Below are 27730 nucleotides of genomic sequence, written 5' to 3'. Positions count from 1 at the left end.
GAGAAAAGTTAGAGGCCAGTACTCTTTTTTTTTTTTAATTTGAATGCCATCATTTTGTTATCTGTGGTCTTTGTGATATACACATAAAACTTAGATGTGCATTAAAAATAAAAATTTCCACATAATTACACAAGGAAATAAAAATCTTCAAAGATCAGCTTTCCAAGAGTCAGGCAAACTATGGGTCATGGACCAAATATACCAGAGGCCTATTTATTCATAAATAAAGTTTTATTAGAACACAACCTTGCTCACTTAGTTATAGTTGGCTGTAGCTGCCACTGCTAGGGCGCGCTGGAGTGGGTCCCACAGAGACTGTGGAAAGCCTCATCTGGCCCTTTGCAGAAGACACTGATGACCCTGGTTTTTCACGGCACCCTGCCTTTCTGGTAGCAGCTAGGAACAGTTTCCCGTGCCCCAGACTTCTTCTTAGCATACGGTTCTTCGTCCCATTTGCTTTTTAGGAAGTTAGGACAGGTCTCTTTCTGTGGAGAACAATAATTCTGTGAATAATTATTCACAGCAGTAATTTTGCTGGAAGTACGGCTTAGTAAACTTTCCCTACAGAAGTAAAATTCAAAAAGGCATCATTCCTGAAAAAGTTTACAGTATGAATTGACTTGGTTATAATTCAGTATTGACTTGTTTATCTATAGCTCAGGAAGCAGGCAAACAGCTAACTTTTTACTTTACAATCCCTGTGTTTTTCTGAATGTCGTCATATATTTCATTTCTTCAAAAAGAGAAGGCTTTGAGCAAATGCTTTCCCTTCTTCTTCTTAACTTATTTAGAAATCCAAGAGGGCCCCTTTCCTTAATCTATTTATGTCACAGAAAAACCGTTCATTTCACCTGTCTTAAGGGAAGCAGCGGGCCCAGACACTGAGGATGTAGGTACATGTGACCTTTGTGTTTGATTCTGAATATCTCTAGCCGAAAGGTTACAGATGAGATATTGAGTAGAAGACCTATTATCAACTTCTTATTAGGAACACCTAAGATTATATCATGACTTTAAATAACATACTGTTTTGTTTAAACTGTTGCAGCAATCAATATGCTGTAGCCATTGGGATACACTGTAGAACTCGGGGAAAAAAGAGACGAGCTGTCTGCTGGCTCCTCGCGACTGATGTGAGCAGGACGGAGCCTTTCCTGGAGTGGAGAGGGGAGGTGACGTGAGACCGGGCTCCACACGCCCACCACCCGTTCTCCTCTACTGCCCAGAGTTTGAAGGCAGTTGGTGAATTAAGCTTATCATTTTCACCTCTCTCTCAATATCTGGATCACCAGCTTCCCTTAGAAATAAACAAATCAAAATAGGTAATTTTGCTCCCAGAATAAGGTTAAACAGTGTTTGGGAAGAATCAGGCCTCCATCACAAACACACTTTAATGAACCGATTTAGTGGTTCTGAAGCTTTCTAGGAGCAGACCATGCCTGGAACCCATTTCCTCAATAAACTTTCCATGAAAAGCAATTACATACCATGAAAGAGTCAGAGTTGAATTAAACCCACACTCCCCTCTAGGAGTGGGCTTTGTAGTTGAAAAAGCAACTGTATCTATAGCCTGTGCTCCACCCAGGCAGGCAGTGAAAGCTCCCTTTGCTTAGAATGATCAAAGAAAGCTTCCTGGGAACATCATCTAAACATGAGGAATGAGGGGAAGTTTTGTAGGCAGGGAAGAGGAAGAATGTTTGGCTGAGAAATGTACCGAGTCGAGAAATGTGGTGAACAGTGCTGGGGATGAAAGGCTGAATCTGCAGGGAAGCGCTGCTCAGCGTGTGTAAGTCTAGACCATGCGCAAAGCTGAATCAGACAGGCTTCCTCTCGCCTTTCTTACTCTGGGTAGATACCTGTGCGGCGTTCCCTCAGCATCTAGCCTTCTGTGATCTACATACCTGGCTGACTTGGCACACCCCAAGCAGAAGAAAAATCACCCAACACATACAGACATTTTTGCAAGTCACCAGTTGAAACAAAGCCTCAGTCACTAAAAGCACAAACTGCATGGGCGAGGTCGCCGCTGACAAAGCAGAGTAAAGGATGACAGTGGTTACTTGAGTAAATTTGGCAAAACTCCAGCATCTGAATAACTCGCCGTGACTCTACAACGTCACCTAACCACCTGCTAAAGCTTTGTCAGCAGAGGCCTATGTCAAAGTCACTGCTTTTGTAGCTATTTTAACCTTTTAAATTATCTGATCTAAAAAAAAAAAAAAAAATCTGACCTGAAAGGGCCAGTCCTGCGAGATCTGAGATAGAATTATAACTGGGAGTTTAGACTTCAAAAGATAACCTGTGCTAACCCTCAGACAACGGAATTTAAACCCCTCAGAGCTGCTTTCCCCAAACTCCAAGCTGGTCCTGTGAAGGCCTGTCTTCTCCCTCCCTCTGTTTCGCCCCTTAATACACTCTTCTGTAATTTCCTTTTTACTCATTGCAGGCAGTGTTTTACGTCCATCTTCAGGAAACTTTAAAAGGAAATAGGTAACAGTATATATACTTTTAGGCATCTTGCCACTTTGCTTGTTTCAGATGACATCTGTGGTTAGTAAATGCCTTATGTTTCTCAGGGCAAATGAAGGAAGGGACAAAGGCTGACGGTCATCTGAGTGATGGAAGGAAGCTAAGACAGAGGCGCTGTGGGGACACAACCCCAGCGCGCAGGCATTTGAGAAAGGAATACGTCCTAGGAGGGTTTCCAGACTTAGGGGGCGTTATCTATATGCCTTCTCTGGTTTTTTTTCTTGGGGGGCGGGGGGGGGGGGCGGTCTGTATCACATTACTGTTGAAAGTATTCTGGACTAAGGACCTAAGCAGCTCACAGCAGTGTGGAGGCTCATGTGAAAGGATGGAATCCCACTGTAGACAGGAATCCTACATCTGCAGGAGTTTAGACCGCAAGCCATTAGCCAAAACAGGTCCTTTGAAGGACAAAGAACAAGTGTCAAGATTTCAGTTTTCACAGCCGAGACTATAGCTGCCTTCCCAATTTCTGATTGAAAGAAAGAAAGGAGCTCCGGAAGGAGAGCTGACAACATTGCATTTTTAAAACCTGTCAAAACGGTGCTATCAATCCTTAATACAAAGATCCATTACGGTGTTTTTTAGGTAAACGTGTAAGTTTGCCCTGGCCATAAGTGTAAATATAGAGAATGTCTGTAGAGAATTCATCTGAGTCCCACGCGTTTGCTTTTGACCGGGCTGCGTCGTCTTCAGCGGCCGAGACGGCGGGGCGCCCGCTCCGCAGACACCGGAGCCCAGACGGCGCCCAGCCCGGGGGACGCGGGGGCGCGGCCGGCAGCCTCGCGGACTCAGGCTGGACGACGCCCGCAGTGCAGCGGTTCAAATGCTCCTTGCCTGGTGTTTCCCGGGAGCCTAACGGAGCGTGTGACGCGAGCAAATGGATGTCGGGAGACTTAACTGTCGGAATGACCTTGGCGAGGCCTGCGTTATTTTGTGTAAGCTCTCTCCGGTGCGTCAGAGCATGCCAAAAGCAGCATGTACCTACTGCTGGGAAACGTCCCAAGCAGTTTGCATGTACAGTGTGATAATAAATCATCAAAGAGCCCACCGATACTTTGTATTCTGTGGTTTGAAATAGCACAATTCAAGAGTGGCACAGTGGACATTTCCTTATATCTGAAGTTCCTTGAGTGTTTTTCCATCCTCTCAGATAAAATTATACCCTGGGTTTCACAGCATTTTTAATATTATATAATGATGTCATAAAACCATAAAGTTAAAAGAGGATCTCTGTACTCACTTAACCCAACCGCTCAATTTATTAAAGAGAAGTAACAGCCAGAGAGGAACGACTCGTCATGATCACAGTTACTGGCAGAGATCTGGGCCGCCCACCTCCTAGTCCAGCGCTCTCACAACTGAGAAGTCAGTTCACCAAAGTCAAGGCAGAAATTCATGTAAAAATTGATTTTAATTATAAAAAATGGAAAATACAGAAAAGTACAAAATGACCACAAGAATTCTTTCAAAGACAAGCATTGTCTTTTTTATCCAGCATTAGTTCTTACAGCCTTTATCCTATTGCAACTGTTTATCAACCTGTATCACCATAGCACAGGCTTCCCGGTGGCTTAGTGGTGAACAATCCACCTGCCAAGCAGGAGACCTGGGTTCCATCCCCGGCTTGGGAAGATCCCCTGGGGAAGGGAAAGGCTACCTACTCCAGTACTCTTGCTGGGAAATCCCATGGACAGAGGAACCTGGCAGGCTATGGGATCACAAAAGGGTTGGACACAACTTAGTGATAAAACAACCACTACTATAGAAAGCATTTTTTGCATAATCTTCACAGACATTTATGACAGTTGTGTAATAATCCAGTCTCCATTATTTTTTTCTCAGTAACACTACAGAAAGCTTTTCTGAGTTTGGGGACATCTATCCTAAGGAAATAATCCTAATGTCGAATTATCAGGCCAAATGAGACGCAGTGGTCCCTTCATGATGATTCTTTCAAATCTGCAGGACCTGAGAATGAACGGGAAAATACTTTATTTTCACTCTTAAAACACTGATTGTTAGCAACAAGAGTTGTAAAAAGATCTGAAAGTTTTTCTTGAGCTTGGCCATCCAATCAGTTAGCAAACATTTGTGTAAAATATTTGAGGGGAAGGCGTAATATTTCAGTGAGGTTCCCTCTCAGAATTGCAGCTTGCTACCAACTACTACTAGGTCCAAAATCCTCACCTAAACAACGACTTCTTAATTAAGGGAAATGCTAGAGAAAAAAACCATCTGCAAGCCCATTTTTGACAATAAGAAACATCTTTTTTATTTCAACCTGTTTTGCACAATCTCTGGACTACTTCCTTTAATAAAAAATCAGCTGCTTGTACTTAAGGTATGTGACTAAAGCAAAACCTAAGTAGGAAGGTAAAGCTCCTGGTAAAGAAAATGCCATCCAAATAATGAGTAAAAAGCCCATGTGGTGTTTGTACACTACGCTTCTTCCATACTTTCTTTCGGCAGAATACTACACCCCACTAATCACCTGTCCAGCTGATAAGACTAGTGACATGGACCACCCTCCATCTCCAAGGACAGGTTTGCAGTTCATGTTTTCCAGCAATTTTCTGTCTCCTGGTATGGAAGTCTTCATCCATGGGGGACCCTTTGCTCCAAGAAGTGGAAACGATGTGATATAAACAAAGGTCATTCACATTGGATTCCATGTGACATAAACCATTAACAGCAACCTACTGAGGAAGCTCCATCACCTCATTACCTGAGCTAAGGATGCTGTGTACCATCTGCCATATGGAAGGTGTCCAGTGAATGTTTCACGACAGAGCGAATGCCCACTTGGGAATTTTCATTTCTACTTTGTGTGTCTATCACTTTCCCATTGACGTTCAAAGGAACTTGATACAATTTCCAGAGGTGGACCATGGAGATGCTATGACTGGCCAGAGTCATTACCAACACTCCCTCCAAGAGACTGGAAATCCTCCCCTTCCCAGCGAGGGGTAGTCACGTGACCCAGACCACTACAAAGAAAAGCTACTGGAGGCTCTGGAAAAGCTTTTGCTTTCCTGATAAGAGCCACATGACCAGTGCCATGCCTTCCCCATTCCTTCCTTACCTGATCCACGTGTAATGTCCAGGGCTAGTTGGTCACTTTATCATATCTGAGGGAAAGATGCAAACTGCAGAAACACTGGCCCAGACATCCTTGAGCTGATGATAAACACTAATAATTACCCATATCCAGACCTCATTAAATGAGGAAAACAACTCCCTATTCGGTTTTTTTTTTTTGGCCATGACTTCTGTCTTACTGGATCTTGGGCTTCCCTGATGGCTCAGTTGGTAAAAAATCTGCCTGCAATGTAGGAGACAATTTGATTCCTGGGTGGGGAAGATCTGCTGGAGAAGGGATAAGCTACCCACTCCAGTATTCTTGGGCTTCCCTTGTGGCTCAGCTGGTGAAGAATCCACCTGCAATATGGGTAGACCTGGGTTCAATTCCTGGGTTGGGAAGATCCCCTGGAGAAGGGAAAGACTATGCATTCCAGTATTCTGGCCTGGAGAATTCCATGGACTGTACAGCCCATGAGGTCGCAGAGTCGACACAACTGAGTGGCTTTCAGTTCCTCAACCAGGGATTAAACCTGCACCCTCAGAAAGGACAGTACAGTCTAACCACTGCTAGACTGCCAGGGAATTACTGACTCTTTGTTTAAACCACTTAACAGTCACATTTTCTATTGCCTATTTCTCACAGCATTCATAACTACTTTCTTACAATATAGATCACTAGTTCCTTTGTAGTCACTTCCAGCTTTTTTCAACTCCAAATGAAATCATCACAACCGCTAATCAAGTTAATACAATTATTTAAAAACATGTACAATAAGCCTTACCTATATGTTACTGTAGTAACAGCAGAATATATCATCACCTTTGCTATGTAACAGCAAATCAAAATTCAGCAGCATTGTGACTAATATTATATGACATTGGCAGGGTTAGCATGTGCATTATTAATCTTAATTTTCCAGCTGGTAATTTTCTTTTGTAAGAATTCAAGAAGCTAAATTACATACTTTAAATTCAAATAAGGTTAAAGCAACTAAGTATCAACAATCAATATAAGAGTGTGTAGAAATTTTATTGATATATTTCATAGAAATTTAATAAATTATATTATATTAATACATGTTCTTATTAGTTTAACAAAGGTTCCAGTTTTACATATTGGCTCATAAAAGAAATACAAACTTCTTAAAAATAAAATCTATATATGGTATACAGCTTTTATTGAATTCCAAGGAATGAATTTTTATTTAACCATACATGTAAAATCTTTGGAAACAACAAAATAATAAATATATTATTTCAATTTCCTGTGCTCTGGGATTAATCTAATGTCTCTTCTAAGCCCCGATCCTACCATCCCCTCCTTCTGAAAGTTGAAGAAGAAAGGTATAGGAGACAGACTGGATGAGTAATTATATAACACAGGGTCTAGGTCAAGTCTCCTAGCTTCCCTGGATTCTGTTAATTTATGCACAGGGTTGTGATGTCCACAGTATCCACTTAATTAAAAGAAACTGGATTTTAACAACTGATTCAAATGAGGCAGCGTGTTCTTAAAGTAAACAGGTAAAGCGTTTATCTACATCGAAGGGGGTCACTCACACGTAAAAGCTCAACAGACGTTAGGAGTTCTGCATTGTGCAATGTCTCCTGTCTTCTCCAGAGGCAGCCTCAGTTACAGAGTTTTTAGCTTGAGATATTAATTTAATTCAACCTGAGTGTTGATAAAATGTCCTTCAGTTAGGAAGGAAAAAGAGAGGAGGAGAGAAAAGAAAGGCCTCTTTTTATTGGGATATATTTTTACATATAGAAATTTACAGTTTCAAATACATCCAACCTCAGTGAACAACAAAATGAAGAGAATTTTAACATGAACAATCTGTCTTTAGCAGCTAGCAGTTTATATTACACATAACTGCAGAACACTAAATTCTCATAATTATTATTGCTGAGTACTCTGTTAAACTTCAATGATTAACCAAAGATTAACAATACAAATTAACATTTCATGCAAAGTATCACTTATGATAAATTATCTTCTTGTATGAAACTAACTTCCTGAAAAAAATAGGTATCATGTACTGAAAACAGTACTATGCCAAATATCTCCTACATACACGTGTTTCTAACACAAACTAGCTATAAGCTAGAGAAAAGAGTCAACCACATTACTACAAGGCAGATTGTATTCTTTCATTTCATCAACAGCCCTATGAAAAGTTTGTTATCTTTAAAGGGAAATGTTTTGGGCTATCATTTTCATTTTATTGACAATTAATATTTATTTCTAACTGATTTATTTCTAAAGTTAAGAAGTTCACTTTTAGCAAGCACTGAAGGCTTCAGAGACCACAAAAGATTTTGTACTTAAGAGAGTGATTCTATGAAATTCTCTACTATGTCTTATAGAAAGACAAATTAATATGTAGATTAATACAGAACTGTGTATTAGGTTATTAAAATTAACTTGACATGTGGCTAGCCCAAATTAGTAAAATACACAACAGAAACCAAAAAATTAGTACAAAAGAATGTAAGCTATCTTAAAAGACTTTTATAATGATTACATGTTGAAATTACAATATTTTGGATATGCTGAGTGAAATGAACTATACTATTAAAATTAACTTCCACTGATTCTTTTAATTTTTTCATGTAGCTGCTAGAAAAATGTAAATTACATCTACAATTATGGCTCACATTATTTCTCTATTCTATGGCACTGCTACAGAAACAGCAGATTCTATTACATGTGTTAATATTAATCCCAACCCACACTGTTAAATTTCATATCATTATGGTATTTGACATATGTAACTTATGATCACAAGGCTCTTGAGCTTGGAATCAAATACACCTCTACTCTTGAGTACAAGACCAAACAAAACCTGCTCTTTTTCATCATCATCTGTATTCTAACAACTATGCTAAACTCTGTTTATATATGATTCAACAAACAGGTAAAAGAGATCTTTTGAATGATAGAAATGTTCTAAAACTGGACTGTGGTAATAGCTACACGTCTAGAAGTGCCATCCAGAAGCTGTATGTAAATTGCACGTAATTCAAATATGATCCTTCAGTCCATCAGATGGCTCAATATTTGAATAAATTTTTCCATGAGGGTTCTGTTACCTGCAAGGATCCTCATTCAAGAGTGGATTATGGAATCACTAGCTGGAGGTATAAGTTATAAAAACCAAGAGAACACAGAGAAGCTGCGAGTGGACAGCTTATTTGCCTTCAGCAGTCCCCAGCTTAGGCAATGATAGCCCTCATAGTAATACACATCTGCTGCAACCTTACCCAATCTGGGCACCCCATAATTGGACACCTGCTGGTATTTTGCCATGCTAGACAGAACACTGGAGTATGAGGAACCCCCTACTCTACACAATTAAAACCAAATAAAAGACAATAGATTAAGTCAAAATTAACATTTAACAATTTCTAAGGGAAGCTGAAAGTTAAACTGCTCAGTTCTCTTTCCTTATTGCAAGAAAAAGAAGTAGCAGAGGAATCAACAACTCAAAAATTTGGGTAGTCAATCTGGAAAAACATTGGTGATTAATAAATTTCAAGTTAAGAATATAAGATCATTTTTTGCATTGCTTCTATCAGACCTTGAAACAAATTATTTTTAATCTAAAATTTGTGAGATTATTCAGTATGGATATAATGGTACTGCCACCTTTTGTTTTGAACATTATCTCCAATAGCAAAAAAATAAAAATAAATCAGCTCTACTTTTTCTATTTTCAAATGGGTCTGAAGAACTATGAGTTATGCTTTATTTAACAGTCAGGAAAACACAGGAAAGTAAAATACAGATCATGCCTTCATGCAGTTGAACCATAATGTGTTTTTGTGCTTCTCGTGGTCTAAAGCAAAAGTGTCGTTCAGTCATATCACTCTTTGCAACCCCATGAACTATAATAGCCCATCAGACTCCTCTGTCCATGGGATTCTCCAGGCAAGAGTACTGGAGTGGGGTTGCCATTTCCTTCTCCAGGGGACCTTCCTGACCCAGGGACTGAGCCAGGTCTCCTGCATTTCAGGCAGATTCTTTACCGTCTGAGCCATGAGGGGGCCCACTTTGAGGTCTATCCAGTAAATATTATTCTCAGAGCTCGCTTTATCCCACATTAACCCAGAAAGAAAGAAGAGAAAATGAAACAGTGGGAAAAATGATAACAACACATAAATAACTCACATTGACTACTGAAATGGATTTCAAGATGTGTGCGTATACAGAAATATAAATATAAAAATTTGCACAGACACACTGAGTTCCCTCAAGTTTTCAACTTATATGTAAACCAGGCAGACAGTGCAAATGCCAAAGAGGCATGTGGAATGTTAAAATCATTCAGGAATGTCCATTTAACGCAGCCACAGAATCAAGGGACGCATTACAGTCCATTCCAGCTATAAAATGACTATCCAGGCATTCGTATAAATCCAGGAATGCATTTGTTATAGTTCCAGACTGAAATTACATCACAACTGTGAATGTGTATGACACAGTGAGTAATTTATGAGTTGAGTGACACATTTAAAACTCAAACAGGTACAAAACATTCGTCAAATCTAACTTTCTAAAAAGATGATTCTCTATTGTTTAGTACTGGATATCACCACCCATTTCACACAACGCAGAATACTGCTCAATCACTGTGCTATCCCAGCACATATCTGGCAGTTTTTTACATTGTCTTATTCATGCATAAAGGCTTTTAAGACTCCCAAAATAAAAGCACCTAAAGATACAAATATATTTTTAAAGATATCTACAAAATACTGTTATCTAGGTATCAAAACTGAATTGCATTGTATTAGGATACCTATTCTTATTTCTGATATTTTCAATATTTAAAGTAGTTCAATAGTGAAGTTCATCTTTAGGAAGTATAGAGAAAAGTAATTTTTCTTTAGTCCAAGATATTGTTAAACTCATAGAGCATACATAGAGTAAAACATTAATATTTAACTTCCCCCAAAGTTAAAACTTTTATAGAATGTTTATAAAGCTCTAAAACAGGTGATTTTAGCCTACCAGCAAGAAGCTTGGCTTTCTCTAATTTCTAAGCAGCCAGAATATTCCTACTGAGGCACTATTCAATTCCTTGAGGGTTTATGTCAAAGACCTGTATCTACTTCTTGGTGAATTCCTGTCATCCTCTCCATCCCTAGACACACTACCATTCCAAACAATGTGCAAATAACTGCTCAGGAGAACTGAGATGCTCACTCTAGCCAGCTATTTACTTGCTGAATAAAATAAACCAAACACATCTCAAAATTTTCTACAGGCTATGCAGAAGAGAGGGAAGGATGATTTTTTTATGAGCCATGCAACTAAGAGATGGAGTTGATTCAGGGAATATACTACTACTCTAAGTTAAAACATATTATGCCTTTTTTAGGGCTCTTTGTAAATCACCACAGAGGTTGATTAAAGTGCTTGCCATAGCTGTATCTACTGCAGACTGGGGAATCATTCCACGCAGATCCGTCTGAATACAGCCTGTCAAAAGACTCCGGCTTGGACTCTCTTTAAGAGGAACACAAAACCAACCACAGGGATGGTTATAGCCACGAACAAATTCAGATCTCTTTTCACTCCAGTCAAGACTTATCCCTACAAGGCAATTAAAAAAAAATAATAATAACATTATTAATAGCAATGACTGGTATCAATCTAAAACTCTCATTAAAAGTATTATCAGATTGCTTATTTAAACATTCTTATCCATGTAGATAAAAATTAAGCCCCAAGAGTGACTGTGGAAGAATGAAAAAGTTAATTACCAAGTAGAACTCTGACAGAGCCTGGGAGATGTGTACTAGGGAAAGTTCTAACCCCTTCAGAATAAGCGGCATGTCATCTCGGTAACTCCCTGGAGAACATGAGCCTCCCTGCCGTGGTGGGGCCCAGGTACCAAGAATCAAACCTGCGGTGCCGCCCTTGCTCCACAGGCTGGGGGCAACCCGGCTCTGACGACTAAGAGCACACAGGGAGACGGGTACCCAAAGCTGCCAACGCAAACATACACTGTACATACAAAACGTTAATTTACCTACAGATACATTTTCAAAAGCATGAGCCTTCTAACAGTATTCTTAATTTTGAAAAGAAAACGACTACACAGATCAAGGAAGGAAAAATATTCTAGCACATGCCAAGCATATTTTTTTAGCGTATATGACCAAGAAGCTATTTCTTGAGAGCGACTTAGAAGGAAGGAAATCCACTGACGAGACCCATTTCTTAGAGGTAGTCATGTGACCCATATTCGTTAGCTGTGACATGAAGGATACTATGTAATGGGGAACAAACACTCATCAGAAAGACTGCAAACCCTTCTTGGTATCATTGCTTTCATCCCTAAGGTTTAGCATTTGCAAACCAAGCTTACTGATTATAAAACAACCATGACGGTTGAAAATATATCTTGTGTAGAAAGAAATATCCAGCCTAGAAAACTCAAAAGTTAAAACAAACTGAGAGAAAGTAAGAGGTTTTGAGACATTTACCACAGGATAAAAGCCCTTCTTTATAGCCCACAGTATAGGAGAAGTCAACAAACTCTCTTGGGGAGATTATATTCCAAAGCTGACCCGCAGTTGTGTAACGCATCACACAGCAATTCTGAAAGAATAGGAAACAGCTGTTAGTCCTACAGAAAACACAGACACAGACTCACGTAAGTTAACCTGTAGTGAAACATTAACACTCACTTAAAATGTGTTATAATGATTACTAACAACATTCCTTACAGTGATTCTGACAGATTTAGCAATCTATTCTATATCTCACTGTTCTATATGAACATGTGCAGGGTATACAATCAAAGTACAGAGGTAAGTTACCCGGAATCCAAATCTGTCTTTCGAAACAGTCACCTCATATCCTATATGATAAGTGGAAGCAGGCAGTGTAGACTGTAGATGTGTAAGATAAAATCCACAAATACTTTGATTAAAATAAACATGGCAAGAAATGAATTAATAAAACAGAAAAAGCCACTCTGGTTACATAATTCTTTAATACCAAAGGTGCCATTTTTATCTTTGAGTCTGGCTTAATATTAATGGAAAACCTGCATACTATTATCTAGAAAACTGAATGTGATGGTGCTATTTTCAGAATTTTAGATTTCAGAACCTCAAAGTTCTACAATTAAAGACATAATTTTCTTAAGCAGAAAGGATAAAGCTATTTCAAAAAACAAACTCAGTTCTGACTAACAGTGGTTAGAGATCTTTGCCATGACTACTTAGTCTCAGAGCAATGAATATAATAGTGAATACAAGTGTGTATACACATTCACATGCACTTGAGCACTCTCGTGCACAGTCTCACACACGACACACACACACACAATCCGAAGTAACGTTTCAAAAGAAATACCTCTTCAAAGTGCTCCAAAATATCCAAAGAGGTCATTAAGCTGTCCCAATCCAAGCGACAGGGGCCTGGGCGTATGTGGTCTATTAGACTGTTGACAACATCGTCTATCACACCTTGGGCTTTGAAACTGGAGAAAAAATATTACAGTCAAATGCTACTGGGATGAAACATTTCAGCATGCTCTCATAGCTCAGAGTTCACGTCAAAAAAAGCAAAATTCAGTGAAGATTTTTTGAAAAGAGTAAATCCTTACAACCTGTCTGATAAATTAGGTTCTATCAATTATTTCATCAAAATGTACTCCAAAAGGCCCTCAGATCTAACAGGAGACCTGACGGCTATCTTCTGCATTATCATGAACACACTAAGTACCTTCATGTTATGGAGTAGCCAAGAACAGCCTGCAGAACACCGTAATGCTCCATTATGTTCAAGGCGGTTCTCTTCTCAGATATGCTCTAACATGGTACTAGCATATGCATATTTTAGCCTGACTTTCAAAAACTTGTTATTAGGAATAGAAAAATAGGTCATCCAGGAATAGAACGCCCAGGATTGACTCATGAATAATAGCAGAACTTAACATATTTCAAAGGTGGCATTCCATATCAGTAGGAAAGAGAGGTACTATTTCATAAATGGTGTATGGATTCAATAGTTATCCTAACAGAGCAAATAAGTCTGAGTTCTTGCTTCACATCAGTCAAGACAATTCCAGATAGACTAAATACCACCATATAAAAGGTAAAATTTTTAAACTTTGAGAAAATTATGTAAGTTACGATCTTTGTAACCTCAGGATACAGGAAGATTATTTGAATACATAAAACAGAAATAACAAGATGATTAAAACTTGCATACCACAAATGACAAAATAAGTAATTTCTTTAAAAACTAGTCACAGACTGGAAGAATATAAATGTAACACATATATATTTAGATGCTGCTTCTTAGCTGCTCAGCTGTGTCTGACTCTTTGTGACCCTAAGGACTGTAGCCTGCCAGGCTCCTCTGTCCACGGGATTATCCAGGCAAGAATACTGGAGTGGATTGCCATTTCCTTCTCCAGGGCATCTTCCCGACCCAGGGATTGAACCTGGGTCTCCTACACTGCAGACAGATTCCTTACCATCTGAGCCACCAGGGAAGCCCGTAACAGGTGGTACTAGTGGTAAAGAGCCTGTCACCCAATGCAGGAGACTTTAGAGATCAAGGTTTGATCCCTGGGTCGGGAAGATCCCCTAGGGCAGGGCACAGCAACCCATTCCAGTGTTCTTGCCAGGAGAATCCCACGGACTGAGGAGACTGGCGGGCTACAGTCCATAAGGTTGCAAAGAGTTGGACATGACTGAGTGACTTAGGACAGCACAGCACATCCTTATTATAGAAGACACACGGTTCAGTTCAGTGCAGTCGCTTGGTCGTGTCCGACGCTTTGCGACCCCATGGACCGCACGCAGCACGCCAGGCCTCCCTGTCCATCACCAACTCCCCGAGTTTATTCAAACTCATGTCCATCGAGTCAGTGATGCCATCCAACCATCTCATCCTCTGTCATCCCCTTCTCCTCCTGCCCCCAATCTTTCCCAGCATCAGGGTCTTTTCCAATGAGTCAGCTCTTTGCATCAGGTGGCCGAAGTATTGGAGTTTCAGCTTCAATATCAGTCCTTCCAATGAACACCCAGGACTGATCTCCTTTAGGATGGACTGGTTGGATCTCCTTGCAGTCCAAGGGACTCTCAAGAGTCTTCCCCAATGCCACAGTTCAAAAGCATCAATTCTTCAGCACTCAGCTTTCTTTATAGTCTAACTCTCACATCCATACATGACCACTGGAAAAACCATAGCCTTGACTAGATGGACCTTTGTGGACAATGTAATGTCTCTGCTTTTTAATATGCTGTCTAGGTTGGTCATAACTTTCCTTCCAAGGAGTAAGCGTCTTTTAATTTCATGGCTGCAATCACAATCTGCAGTGATTTTGGAGCCCCCCAAAATAAAGTCAGCCACTGTTTCCCCTGTCTCCCCATCTATTTGGCATGAAGTGATGGGACCAGATGCGATGATCTTAGTTTTCTGAATGTTCAGCTTTAAGCCAACTTTTTCACTCTCCTCTTAAACTTTCATCAAGAGGCTCTTTAGTTGTTCTTCACTTTCTGCCGTAAGGGTGGTGTCATCTGTGTATCTGAGGTTATTGATATTTCTCCCAGCAATCTTGATTCCAGCTTGTGCTTCCTCCAGCCCAGTGTTTCTCATGATGTACTCTGCATATAAGTTAAATAAGCAGGGTGATAATATACAGCCCTGATGTACTCCTTTTCCTATTTGGAACCAGTCTGTTGGTCCATGTCCAGTTCTAACTGTTGCTTCCTGACCTGCATACAGATTTCTCAAGATTTCTCAAATCTCTTTCAGAATTTTCCACAGCTTATTGTGATCCACACAATATGTCAAAGGCTTTGGCATAGTCAATAAAGCAGAAAAAGACGTTTCTCTGGAACTCTCTTGCTTTTTTGATGATCCAGCAGATGTTGGCAATTTAATCTCTGGTTCCTCTGCCTTTTCTAAAACCAGCTTGAAGATCTAGAAGTTCACGGTTCACACATTGCTGAAGCCTGGCTTGGAGAATTTTAAGCATTACATTACTAGTGTGTGAGATGAGTGCAACTGTGCAGTAGTTTGAGCATTCTTCGGGATTGCATTTCTTTGGGACTGAAATGAAAACTGACCTTTTCCAGTCCTGTGGCCACTGCTGAGTTTTCCAAATTTGCTGGCATATTGCTGCAACACTTTCACAGCATCATCTTTCAGGATTTGAAATAGCTCAACTGGAATTCCATCACCTCGACTAGCTTTGTTCATAGTGATGCTTCCTAAGGCCCACTTGAGTTCACATTCCAGGATGTCTGGCTCTAGGTGAGTGATCATACCATCGTGATTATCTGGGTCGTGAAGATCTTTTTTGTACAGTTCTTCTCTGTATTCTTGCCACCTCTTCTTACTATCTTCTGCGTCTGTTAGATCCCTACCATTTCTGTCCTTTGTGGAGCCCATCTTTGCATGAAATCAGTTTGCAGATATCTCAAGCTCAAGCTTATATTATCCCCCGTCCTAAATCTGCTCTTCTGCCTAGGCTCTTTAACTTGGGATGAGGGTAGAGGGTAGGGGTGGGTAATACAATTTAATTCAGGCACCCAAATTAGAAATGAGATTCAACTTCAACACTTCTTTTTCTCTTAACCCCATTCCAACAGTCAGAACTAGAAAGTCACCATGTTTTATGAAGATGACTTTCTAAACATCAAGTGCACAGAACAATATGTGGGTTTCAACAGATATTAGTTATCATCACCACTGTCATCGTTACACCACCATCACCATCAAATCTCTTTCAAGTTCATTTGTCCTTTTCAGCTCCTCTGCTGTATCCTTCATTTGGGAACTCTGTGTCCAACTCAATACTGCGTCAGTTTCTAGCTCTTCTGATCATATAACTCTTAAGAATCTGAAAGAAGCCACAGATCTCTTCCCAGGAATGCACACACTGTCACAAAACTTTGTATACAATCATAGGGACACTTTAAGAAGCCAGCCATGGTCTCCCAGGATACAAGTTCTTCTCTAAACTTCCCATGCTTATTTCTGTCTCTCACAACTGTTACCATAATAAATGCAAAATCTTCTGAGAACCTGGGAGGGTTGGGTTGAGCAGAGGATAAATACAAAACCGAACTCTTTGGTTTTGAATCCAAAAGTCACTCAGACGTGCTCTCCTCACTCCCATTCTTTATGTTCTAACTACATAAACACAACCTGAACTTCTGTAAAAAAAAGTCAGTCGCCCAGTCGTGTTCGACTCTTTGTGATCCGTGGACTGTAGCCCACCAGGCTCCTCTGTCCATGGAGTTCTCCAGTCAAGAATACAGGAGTGGGTTGCCATTCTCTTCTCCAGGAGATCTTCCTGACCCAGGGATCACACCCAAGTCTCCTGCATTGCAGGCAGATTCTTTACTGTCTGAGACACCAGGGGAACCTAAATTCTGTAAACACACTCTCTTAGTGTTTCCCATCTACCCGGAAGCCATCTGTGTTAATGTGGTAAGTGCAGTTCTCTCTGCCTGGAATAAGAATCTGTCCTCATTCCATAATAAACACCTGTCTGTTCTTTCTGACTCAGCCCAGGTATTAGCTCTTCTGTGAGGTTTTTTATCACTGAGCACAGTGCCCTCAGGCACTTTTAAACTTTTTCAGCCCCAGCTGCAAATTACTGATCTAAAGAATTAATGTCCACACTTGCTTAACAATGTGCTTAACTCTAGTGTCCCTGTCCTTCTCAGAAATACTGTACAACTTACCTTCCTTGAAATGCTATCTTTGGTAATACACTTCAAAACATTCTGTATATAGAAAGTGTAGTCAATAGTTTCATTTTAAAAAGTGCCAAGCCCCCAGAATATGAATATCCCACTCCAATTACACAAGGCACCTATTTGCACTGGCTTTAAAAAACAGCATTTTTTTTTACTGGATAAAGACATAATTCACACTCTACTATATGCAAAAAATAAATAAGCAAAAATCACACATAAAACTGCCATCTAGAGGTACATATTTTTGTGTTAAATAAAAACATTTTAATATAAAAATATAGTTAAAGTCAACCTATGACTGTGCTACAGTTTAGTACTCTGCTTTATTCACTTTTCATTTAGCATTTTTTATGTTTTTAAATAATATCTGAAAATATGGTTTCTAAAGATTGTAAAATAGCACAGTTTATAATTAAATCATTCCTCAACTATTGATTATTCAGGTTGTTTATAATTTTTAATTTTTTAAGTAATGTGACAGAAGAGACAAGTACTTAAATAATTATTAATTTCCAATGATTTCTTCAAGAAAATTCTGAGAGCAAAATATGCTACAGTACTGAATAAATGCAGAAGGAATATTAGAAGTATCTTATATACCACAGTAAGAAATCAAGATTTTACCAGCTATACCATCATTAATGATTCCCAAAACCACCAACTCTATTCACCAGGGACACAGACATTTTAAAAGCTTTGAATGCATAACATGATTTTCTTCTCAGAAAGTTTAAAATCTTAAAAGAAAAAAACCAAACTTTACTGGCAATGATCATTTAGTGATCATGAGTATATGTGTATATACATTTGAAGTTTAACAGTATCTTAAGAGCTATGTAAAACTACAAGAATTACTTACAGATATCCATTAAATTCTTCTGAAGGTTTCCTCCAAATTGTTACATCTTTCTATAAAAATAAAAACAGTGTATAGTGATAATTACATAGGTGGCAACCTGGATATAAAACTGACAATTTCATAACATCTACAGCATTAGCTTTTGCATGAAAATAAAACATAAGTAAACATTCAAAGAAATACATACAAGTCACTCATACCATCAAATAATCCATATCTGAATATTTTCTGTATCCTAAAGTACTACACATCTTACTTAAATTACAGACCTTTAGAAAAAGGTTTTTCAGTAGCTTAAAGACAAGACACCCAAACACTAAGATCTGGTGATGGCACTCTCATTGGCCAGTATTTGCATAATTACAATCTCATCTATTTACCATTACTGAAGAATTTAGTCTAAGATAATAGGAATCTTAAATATTTAATTCTGAATCTGCTCATGTATCTTTTTAAAATCAAGCAGTTCACATCTATTATGACAGTACTACTCTGAATCAGTCCCGAAATTTTTTTCCAGATCATCTCTTAAGAAATTCTGAATATCAGAATAACTAAAGCACTTAACTGGAAGAGTCCTGGTTTCTAGGGTTGGCTCTGTCAACACCCAACTATGTGACGGTTTGGGTAAGTCATATTGGTGAAAAAAAGAACATTAATGGACCTTCCTCGCAGGCTTGTTAAAATATCTGAAATGATTTCAAACTATCAATTACTATACTTTCTTCAATTAATGATGACACGTTTTATTTATTGACCTGAGAGGCTGCTCTTTACAGTCTTGTTGCCATGAGTCTCTTCTTGTGCCTTTATCTGAAGAACTAATCGCAGTGGTGCGGGACTGCTGTTCCTCCTCTGTGAGCTCTTAAACCACCAGTTGTGCTGACACATTCATCTACCCTGCACATTCATCTGAAGTGTGGTCCATATTTTTCCATACCATTTTGAAAGTCACCCAGCAGTTCATCAGAAGATACATCCCAAACACAAATAATTTAATTTACCGTCTTCTTAGCAACTCGCCACTTTTCATCTTCAAGGTTGTGGTACTGGATAAGAGTGTTTTTAAGTCGAGTCGCCAAAACAGCCACATCAGGCAGGGCTTCCATTTGTTTTTCCTGTTACAGAGACTAAGATTATCATCAGCAAATACCAGAGTTAGATCCAGCAGATGAGGGGGAGAGGTCTCAAATCTGATGTCATGCTCAGGCCTGGTGCACTGGGAAGACCCAGAGGAATCGGGTGGAGAGGGAGGTGGAAGGGGGGATTGGGATGGGGAACACATGTAAATCCATGGCTGATTCATGTCAATGTATGACAAAACCCACTACAATACTGTAAAGTAATTAGCCTCCAACTAACAAAAATAAATTAAAAAAAAAAAAACAAAAAAACCCTGCGGGAGCTGTAGAGATACCTACACCTGGACCCCACCCCAAGTCAGTAATCAGAATCCTTGTGCATGGCTCTTTCCTCAAAGCTTCCAGGATGTGGAACACAAAGGGACAAGAATCACAGATCTTGTGTTATTAAAAGCCTCATATAAAGAAGATACAATCCTATTTCCCTTTCTAATAGAATTGAACCAAAAGGAATAAATTAAAAACTTAAAAAAAAAAAAACTGTTCTTTCCAAAATACAAAAATAACACACAAGGCATAAACTCTTTTAAAAGTCCTTAGAGTTTTAGCAATTGAAAATTTTCATTTTACCATCCAACAGATATAGCACTCATTCTAGCAAATAAATGACAACCACAATCGGAAATCTCTTACATCCTTTAAGGATAGGGCTGGTGAGGGGGGGCGGGGGGGAGATAGGCCTAGAGACCTCTAAAGAATTTCAAAAGCCTCAAGAATTTTACTGACTTCAATATTTTACTTGATGAAGTGTCACACGATTCAGTGAGGTATCTATGTAACACAAGAGGTGATATGAAGACCTCTGAGCTACCAGTACAGCATAAATAAGTGGTTTATAGTTATAAGGCAATAATTTAACTATATAAAGAGGAATGCATTTTATGATTAATAGTTGCAAAGATAAGCTATCGTTCAGCAATACTTTGAAAGGGAAATGATAACTAAACTTGAAAGAAAATAATATGAGGGATTCTATAACGTAATCATTTTAGAACATTGCTGCAGATTCTCTGATGAGTCTGTGACGCTGCATGGCTTCCGCAGCTAGGTTAGAGAAGGCCACACAGTATCTGGGTGTCTCTGAGGATGATCACTCAGCAGCCTCTGGTCAACAAGCAGCACACAAGGAACGCGGTTACCCTGAGGCCGCCGTGTGGAAAGGACCAAGCAGAAAGAAGAGGAAGGGAGGGGGAAAGACAGACAGACAGACAGACACACACACACACACACACACACACACAGATGCAAAGTCCCAGCTCCAAAAGCCTATTTACAGCTTCATGCCTAATCGGCATCTCTTGATTCTCTAGGCTTCCTTCAACTTGCCTCAGTCTTACTTGTCTTAACAATTTTACTATTAAAATGACAATTGAGCCAGCTGCTCAAGATTAAGAGCCTTAGAATCACCCCCATAGATATCAGGAGGTTCACCACACACCACTGCCTACAATGCTCCCCTCTTTCTTCCTGTCCCTTAGATAAGTCCAGCTCGTTGCTGACTCTGGGCCTTTGTACTCTCCATTACTTCTCTGCCTGGATTACTAGATCCCAAACCTAAGCATGACTAGTAACAGCCTGTAGTAACAATTTCAGTTTAAACCTCCTGTCCTTGACACAACATTCCCCAAATCACTATAATACCCTTCTTTTATTTTCTGCATAGTGTATCACTATGTGAAACTAACTTGTTTATTTACTGATATACTATATTCTGGGTTTCCCAGGTGGCTCAGTGGTAAAGAATCCACCTGCCAATGCAGGAGACACAAGAGACCTGAGTTCGATCCCTGTGTCGGGAAGATCCCCTGGAGAAGGAAGTGCAACCCACTCTAGTATTCTTGCCTGGGAAATCCCATGGACAGAGGAGCCTGGCATGTGACCATGGGGTCACAAAGAATCAGACACGACTGAACACCTACACACTATACTCTACTCTTTGACTACCATGTCCCTTACTAATAAGAGGGGTGGTCCCATGTCTGCTTTTTAACTGCTATATCCCCACCAACTAGAACACAGCAGGCCCTTAATATTTATTGAAGTGTATTTGCTTCAGAACATGAATTATTTGTTCTTAACTTCTCTCCTTTTGGTGCCATGGTACACTCCAGTAAAAGGCTAAGGAAGAAAAGGCTTTGGAGAAAGCTATCCATTTACAAATCACAAAGTTACTGCTAGAAAGGAGATAAAGAAAAGACCTAAATGAAATATCAAGGCTCACACCTCTGTGGGAATAAGGATGCAGTTCTCACCACAGGTGCACACATCAGAATTACCTTGCTATAATTTGCAGTAGTTGTTGATGTTGACAAAGACTCTCTCCTTGGTCAGGCTCCTCTGAGTCCTCTTTGTGACGAGGCCTAGCCCTTAGGAAGCTGGTGGCTCAGCAGTAAAGAATCCACCTGCAATGCAGGAGATATAAGAGATGCAGGTTTGATCCCTGGGTCAGGAAGATCACCTGGAGGAGGGCATGGCAACCCCTCCAGTTTTCTTGACCGGAGAATCCCATGGACTGAGAAGCCTGGCGACTACAGTCCGCAGGGTTGCAAAGAGTCAGACACGACTGGGCAGCACACAGCCAGCTCCTGGGCTTGTCCTTGGACCCCATAGTCCAGTGTCCGCAAGAGGCCTGTTGGGTCAGTTTAATGAAATCCCCTACCCTCGAACCTCCTTATCCCACCTTCAATCTTATCACCCCAGCCTGCCTTTAGCAAGAACCCTGTCAAGTTGCTTTAGGGCAACACCCCTTAGTAATTTTTCATTCACTGACACCCGCCTTGCTCCCTGGCTATCCACCCCCATTTGCCCTTGTTGTATTCAGAATGAAGCCTAGTTCCATCCCAAGGTTTCTTTCCCACTATTGCAATAGTCACTGAGTAAGATTTGCCTTTACTGCTTTAATGTGTGCCTGCCTCTGGTTTTCTGTGACACTGATTTTGGATATTAGATTTCATGGACCACAGCCAGACAGTCTGATTCAGTGGATCTGTTCTGGAACAGGCCCCAGAAAACTAGGTCCTTTAAAAAGCCTCACTGATCATTCTGTTATGCAGTCCGGAGTGACAACCATTAATCTGAAAACTAAAGTGACAAAAATAAATCAGTGCTATAGGCAACATTTAAACAGCACAAACCAGAGCATAAAAGCCGTTAAACATGATAAAACACGAAAATGATACAGAAGTTCAGGAAAGGAAAAAAAGCTTCTCCTCTATTCTCTGATGATCTATCCTGAGATCTGCAAATTAAACTGACAAAAGATAAACAGAAAAACATGCAAACAAAATGTACTTGATGTCAATATTTAATTTCTATGTGCAAAGAGAAGCAATTACATGTGGAGTTTATACACCATTTTAAAAAAGGGTGATAAACTGTGGAAAAATGACAAGACAAGGGAAAGGAGGTTTGAGCTTCTAGGGGTGGTAAATTATGGCAAAAATAAATATATGAGGAAGAATAATAAAAGATAAAGGCTATTTTAGTAAAGTTTGACTGTGTAGACCATCTCAGTCCCAAATTTCTGTCTCCAATGATAGCAGTTATTCTCCTGGTATAGGAGAGAAGTCAGACCTTCACAAAAGGAAATTTATGTCCTACTTTTAGGCAGATAGTGGAGGGAAAAATAGTTTTTTCTGTCTTTGCTGCTTCTTAATTGCCTTCAGCTCAAAGTAACCTTTTTTTTGAAGTGGCCTATTTTGGAGTGGCATATACCTTCAGAGGGCTTCCGTGGTGGCTCAGTGGGTAAAGAATCCACCTGCAATGTGGGAGACCTGGGTTCAGTCCCTGGGTTGGGAAGATCCCCTGGAGAAGGGAAAGGCTACCCACTCCAGTATTCTGGCCTGAAGAAGCCCCATGGGCAGAGCAGCCTGGCGGGCTACAGTCCACGGGGCCTCAAAGAGTCGGACACGACCAAGCGACTAAGCACAGCTCATCCCTTCAGAAACATGGAAAAGTATAAACAGAAAATTCAATAACATAAAACTTAGGATCTATGAAAATGTGCAAAATATTTAATAATTATAGATCCTAACCAAAGACTAAAAGTGGATGAGCTCATTCAAAAAGTCTGTGAGTAAGGAATAGATCCTCTTTCCACTCAAGAGACTGCCAACTTGACAGCCAGTACGATGACCTTATTAAAGCATATGTTATAAACAAACACAAGTTCTTGAGAGGACTTACAAAGGAAATTTAACTTATCTATTACTGGGATCATGCTGATTAAACAATATTCTTTAAATACAAGGGTCACCTACCAGATTTCTGTGTCTGGCAGATAAATGTATTTTCAAAACTCTTTGATAGAAATCAAAGGTGAAGTGGAAAGCTACTGTTAGCATAAACCATACTGTATTTATGCAAATCTAGCACACAAAAAGTAAGCAATAAAAAAACTACCTATAAAGATGAGAATCTGAATTTTTACAGTGTTTACGTTAGTTATTGTTCACTCCTTCTGGATAATATAAAGTTCACATTCCTTAATGTGGCTTATGGGTCAGTTTCCAAGCCCACTGTCTAATTTCTACTCGTCTCTCCAGGATACCCCCTTAAGACTACATCAGCTCCCCCTTAATGTGAAAAACTCCTGTTAACGGGCCTCTTTAGGTGTGGCCAAGTAGGAGGTAGAAAAGGAAGAAAAGAAAGTTTTAGTATAAATTTGGAAATCTCTCTTCTAGTCTCATGAAGTATTTACCCAGGCAGTTAACTCTTGCATGGATTTCCTTCATCAAGATTAAGTCCAAAAGGGAGTAACAGTTACTTTCTAAACTGATATTTGTGTGTGGACAGGCAAAACAGAGCATCTCTCATGGACCAAGGTGGGGTGGGGGTGGGGGTGGGGGAACAACACTGGGCTTATCAAGGTCTTGAGGCTTTCCTAACATAAGAGGACATTCACATTAATTGAAAAGAAAACCCATAATATGCCCTATTCCAATCTCTGCCTGTGGAGAATGTCAGGAAATGTTTTGAATACCATTCTGAATTCCCTCTTACTAACCTTACTTGACCTTATAATAAACTCAAACTCCACCTGTTATACATCAGAGAAAACAGAAACCACAACTGTACCAGAATCTAACAGCTCCATATAAAAGGTTATATACTCTTGACAGTTGTTTATAACCAGTTCAGCTCAGCTGCTCAGTCATGTCCGACTCTTTGTTACCTCATGGACTATAGCACACCAGGCCTCCCTGCCCATCACCAACTCCCAGAGCTTGTGCAAACTCACGTCCATCAAGTGGGTGATGCCATCCAACCATCTCATCCTCTGTGGTCCCCTTCTCCTCCTGCCTTCAATCTTTCCCAGCATCAGGGTCTTTTCAAATGAGTCAGTTCTTCATATCAGGTGGCCAAAGTATTGGAGTTTCAGCTTCAGCCAAGTGCTAAGTAGTGTCTGTCTATATTTTTTTCCTTCTGTTAGCTGCTGTTGTATCTGACTCTTGTGACCCCATGGACTGTAGCCTACCAGGCTCCTCTGTCAATGGAATTCTCCAGGCAAGAATACTGGAGTATGAGTTGCCATTTCCTACTCCAGGGGGTCTTCCAGACCCAGGGATCCAACCCAGGTCTCCTTCATTTCAGTCAGTCTTTACCATTTGAGCTACCAATCTTCTTGTTCATGTTTTCCATATTTACGTTTTTAAAGTGGTCACTAGTGTAGACAGTGCTCCCATCGTAGAGTGGGCAACCTTCACAAGTTAAACATTTTCTTGAGGCCATCTATCAGCATCAGTCTTTGACCAATACAATTTCAATTTTTGTCAAATGTCAGTGAAATGGCCATAGGTTTCAATTATATATGGAATATAATAAACATTTTAACCTTTAATAAAAAGTAAATGCCATAAAAATCTGTTTGTACTTATGTAGTATGATTAAGTCAGAACTGACTTATTAAAGAAGTTCATATCAGAATTGCTTTACCTTCCATTACCTGATTGATGTGGGTTTCATTTACGTGAACAGCTTAAATTTAACATTCCATAAATTTCCCCCAAGTTGTACAAACCAAGGCCTTGTAAATTATATTTTTCTACCTAACATAAAAATTTCAGCATATGCTTAATTTCTGATCAATTCTGAATTAGTAATTTAGTTTTTCCAATTAGTCAAGTACAGCAGTTTCTCGTTTTTGAGACTGGTTATAGCAAGACTGCAACAGGGAAGGAAGCCTCCTGCAATGTGATGGATACACCTCTGATTCAGTGTTCCTTTTGGCTTATTTTAGGGGCTTCCCTTGTGGCTCAGCTGGTAAAGAATCTGCCTGCAGTGTGGAAGACCTGGGTTCGATCCCTGGGTTGGGAAGATGCCCTGTAGAAAAGAAAGGCTACCCACTCCAGTATTCTGGCCTGGATAATTCCATGGTTGCAAAAAGCTGGACATGACTGAGGGACTTTCACTTTTCACTTTCACAGCTCATTTGGTAAAGAATCCACCTGCAGTGCAGGAGGCCTGGGTTTGATTCCTGAGTCAGGAAGATCCACTGGAGAAGGGACAGCCTACCCACTCCAGTATTTTTGGGCTTCCCTTGTGGCTCAGCAGGTAAAGAATCCGCCTGCAATGCAGGAGACCTGGTTTGATCCTGGGTTGGGAAGATCCCCTGGAGAAAGGAAAGGCTTCTCACTCCAGTATTCTGCCCTGGAGAATTCCGTGGACTGTATAGTCCATGCGGTCCCAAAGACTCGGACAGGACTGAGCGACTTTCACTTCGCTTATTTTAGGACACAGTTTACAACATCAATGAGACTTGTACAAAACTTAATATTAAATGCTAACAATGTCACAGCTTTGAGTCCAAGTAATATTCAAGCTCCTAATACTTTTATTTAAAAAAAAAAAAATGACTAACATTTATTGATCATGTACTACATGATCAGTCTTTCTGGCCACTTTAAATTGTATTCTTTCATTTAGTCCTCATAAATAACCTTAAGAGCCTATCCTACTATTATCTATATTTTACAGAAAGTGAAATTATCAATACGGAGATTGTCTCTTGCCCAAGATCACACAGCCAATAAGTGATGCAGCCGGAATTCCAACCCACGACCTCTGCCTTCAGAGATTAAAGGGCTATTTTGTACAACACTGGAAGCTGATCACAGGCTGGAAGAGTCTCTACATTAAAAATGTGACATCATGTTGAATTTGCTGTATTTTGTCTAGGCTCTCGAACCTAAAAAATGTCAGGTAATCTTTCCTAATTGCAATTTGGGGACAGCAGCAGCATTAATTTACTGAGGAATTCCGAGTTAATATTTTTAGGACCGAATTTGGAACACAGTGAGCACTCGGAAAACACTGCCTCTTGGTGTCTCCGCCGACACCTGGCGTGAAGGCGCGCACCTTTCGTCGTCCGTGCACCGCGGGGGCGCGGGAGCGCTGTCCGCCGCAGGGGCGCCCTCAGAGAGCCTCCCCCGGCCCTGGGGCGCTCGCCGCCGCCCCGCATCTAACACACGAGGAGGTGCCTGCCGGCGCCCGAGCGCCGGGAAGCGGGCAGAGCGGGTGCAGGCCCCGGTCCCTCCAGGGCGTCCCCGCGGACGCAGCCCGCCTTCCCGAGACTCTGGCCGGGACAGCAAAGGGAGGACGCCCCGCCGCCCCTCAGCCCCCGCCTCGCCCCCGCCACTCACCGCTCCTCCGGGCGCTCCGCGGACCAAGACGCTACCAGGCGCCCGGAGCCGACGCGCACCGCTCCCTGCGGCCCCGCCCGCCGAAGCCCCCGCGGCCGATGGGCGCCCGGCGCGGACCGCAGCCGCCTGTTGGAAGGCCGTAAGTCTTCCGGGGTTAGGGTTAGGGTTCCGGGACAGAAGCCGGCCTGCCGACGCGCGTCAGCTGGGATTGGCGGACGGCAGCGCGCCGCCTGCGGGTTGGTGGCCGCTGGTGGGCCGACTTCGCGCGCGGTGTGAGCCGGCGCTAGCCCGGCCCCCGCGGGCAGGGCCCAGACCGGGTGGCCTGCTTCTGAGCGCCTGCGGGCGGGTTGCGCGTGGCCGCGAATCCGCGGGGCCGGAGAGTGCAGAGGCCTGAGAGGGCTCTGAGGGCCGGGTGCCCGCGGAGGTCCAGGGCCGCGCGGCCGCTCGGGCCGCGTCAGAGACAGACGGAATATGCGCGGGTGGGAAGCGTGGGGGCTCTCGGCTCCCGGAACTCGGCACCGCCGCCGTGCGAGCGGGCCCTTCTCAGTGCGGACTTCGGGGGCGGGCTAGCGGGCGGCTGCGGCGGCCTCCCAAAGCGCGCCGGGTTTCCTGTGTTAGAAGATGGGTCACCCATCTGACAGGGCGTTTGCAGATTACATTTACTGTGCGATGTGTGGTTTGAGAGCCAGGAGAAGGAAGGAATGCAGTGCTACACTATTAGTCATTTTAGATTCAAA

General features: G+C 41.1%; 2 protein-coding genes across 3 annotated transcripts in view; both read right to left on the bottom strand.

Annotated features, from left to right (window-relative positions):
• LOC133065907 (histone-lysine N-methyltransferase PRDM9-like) overlaps positions 1-27730 on the bottom strand; it is a 389343-nt gene that overhangs the window by 241721 nt on the left and 119892 nt on the right. The window lies entirely within an intron of this gene.
• Positions 6622-27116, bottom strand: LOC133065905 (stAR-related lipid transfer protein 4-like). Of its 2 annotated transcripts, XM_061156383.1 has the most exons (8): positions 26994-27116; positions 21630-21755; positions 19216-19329; positions 18212-18261; positions 12983-13109; positions 12106-12220; positions 11037-11209; positions 6622-7302 (listed from the first exon to the last, which is right to left on the bottom strand). In XM_061156383.1, the coding sequence occupies exons 3-8, from the start codon at positions 19318-19320 to the stop codon at positions 7273-7275; spliced, it is 600 nt and encodes a 199-aa protein (XP_061012366.1). In that variant the 5' UTR covers positions 19321-19329; positions 21630-21755; positions 26994-27116; the 3' UTR covers positions 6622-7272. The 2 variants fall into 2 exon arrangements, with proteins under 2 accessions (XP_061012366.1, XP_061012365.1); XM_061156382.1 differs by having other exon boundaries at positions 6622-11209.

This window comes from Dama dama, chromosome 12 (assembly GCF_033118175.1).
Source record: "Dama dama isolate Ldn47 chromosome 12, ASM3311817v1, whole genome shotgun sequence".
Lineage (NCBI taxonomy): Eukaryota > Metazoa > Chordata > Mammalia > Artiodactyla > Cervidae > Dama > Dama dama.
This window is presented reverse-complemented; position numbering and strand designations above follow the sequence as displayed.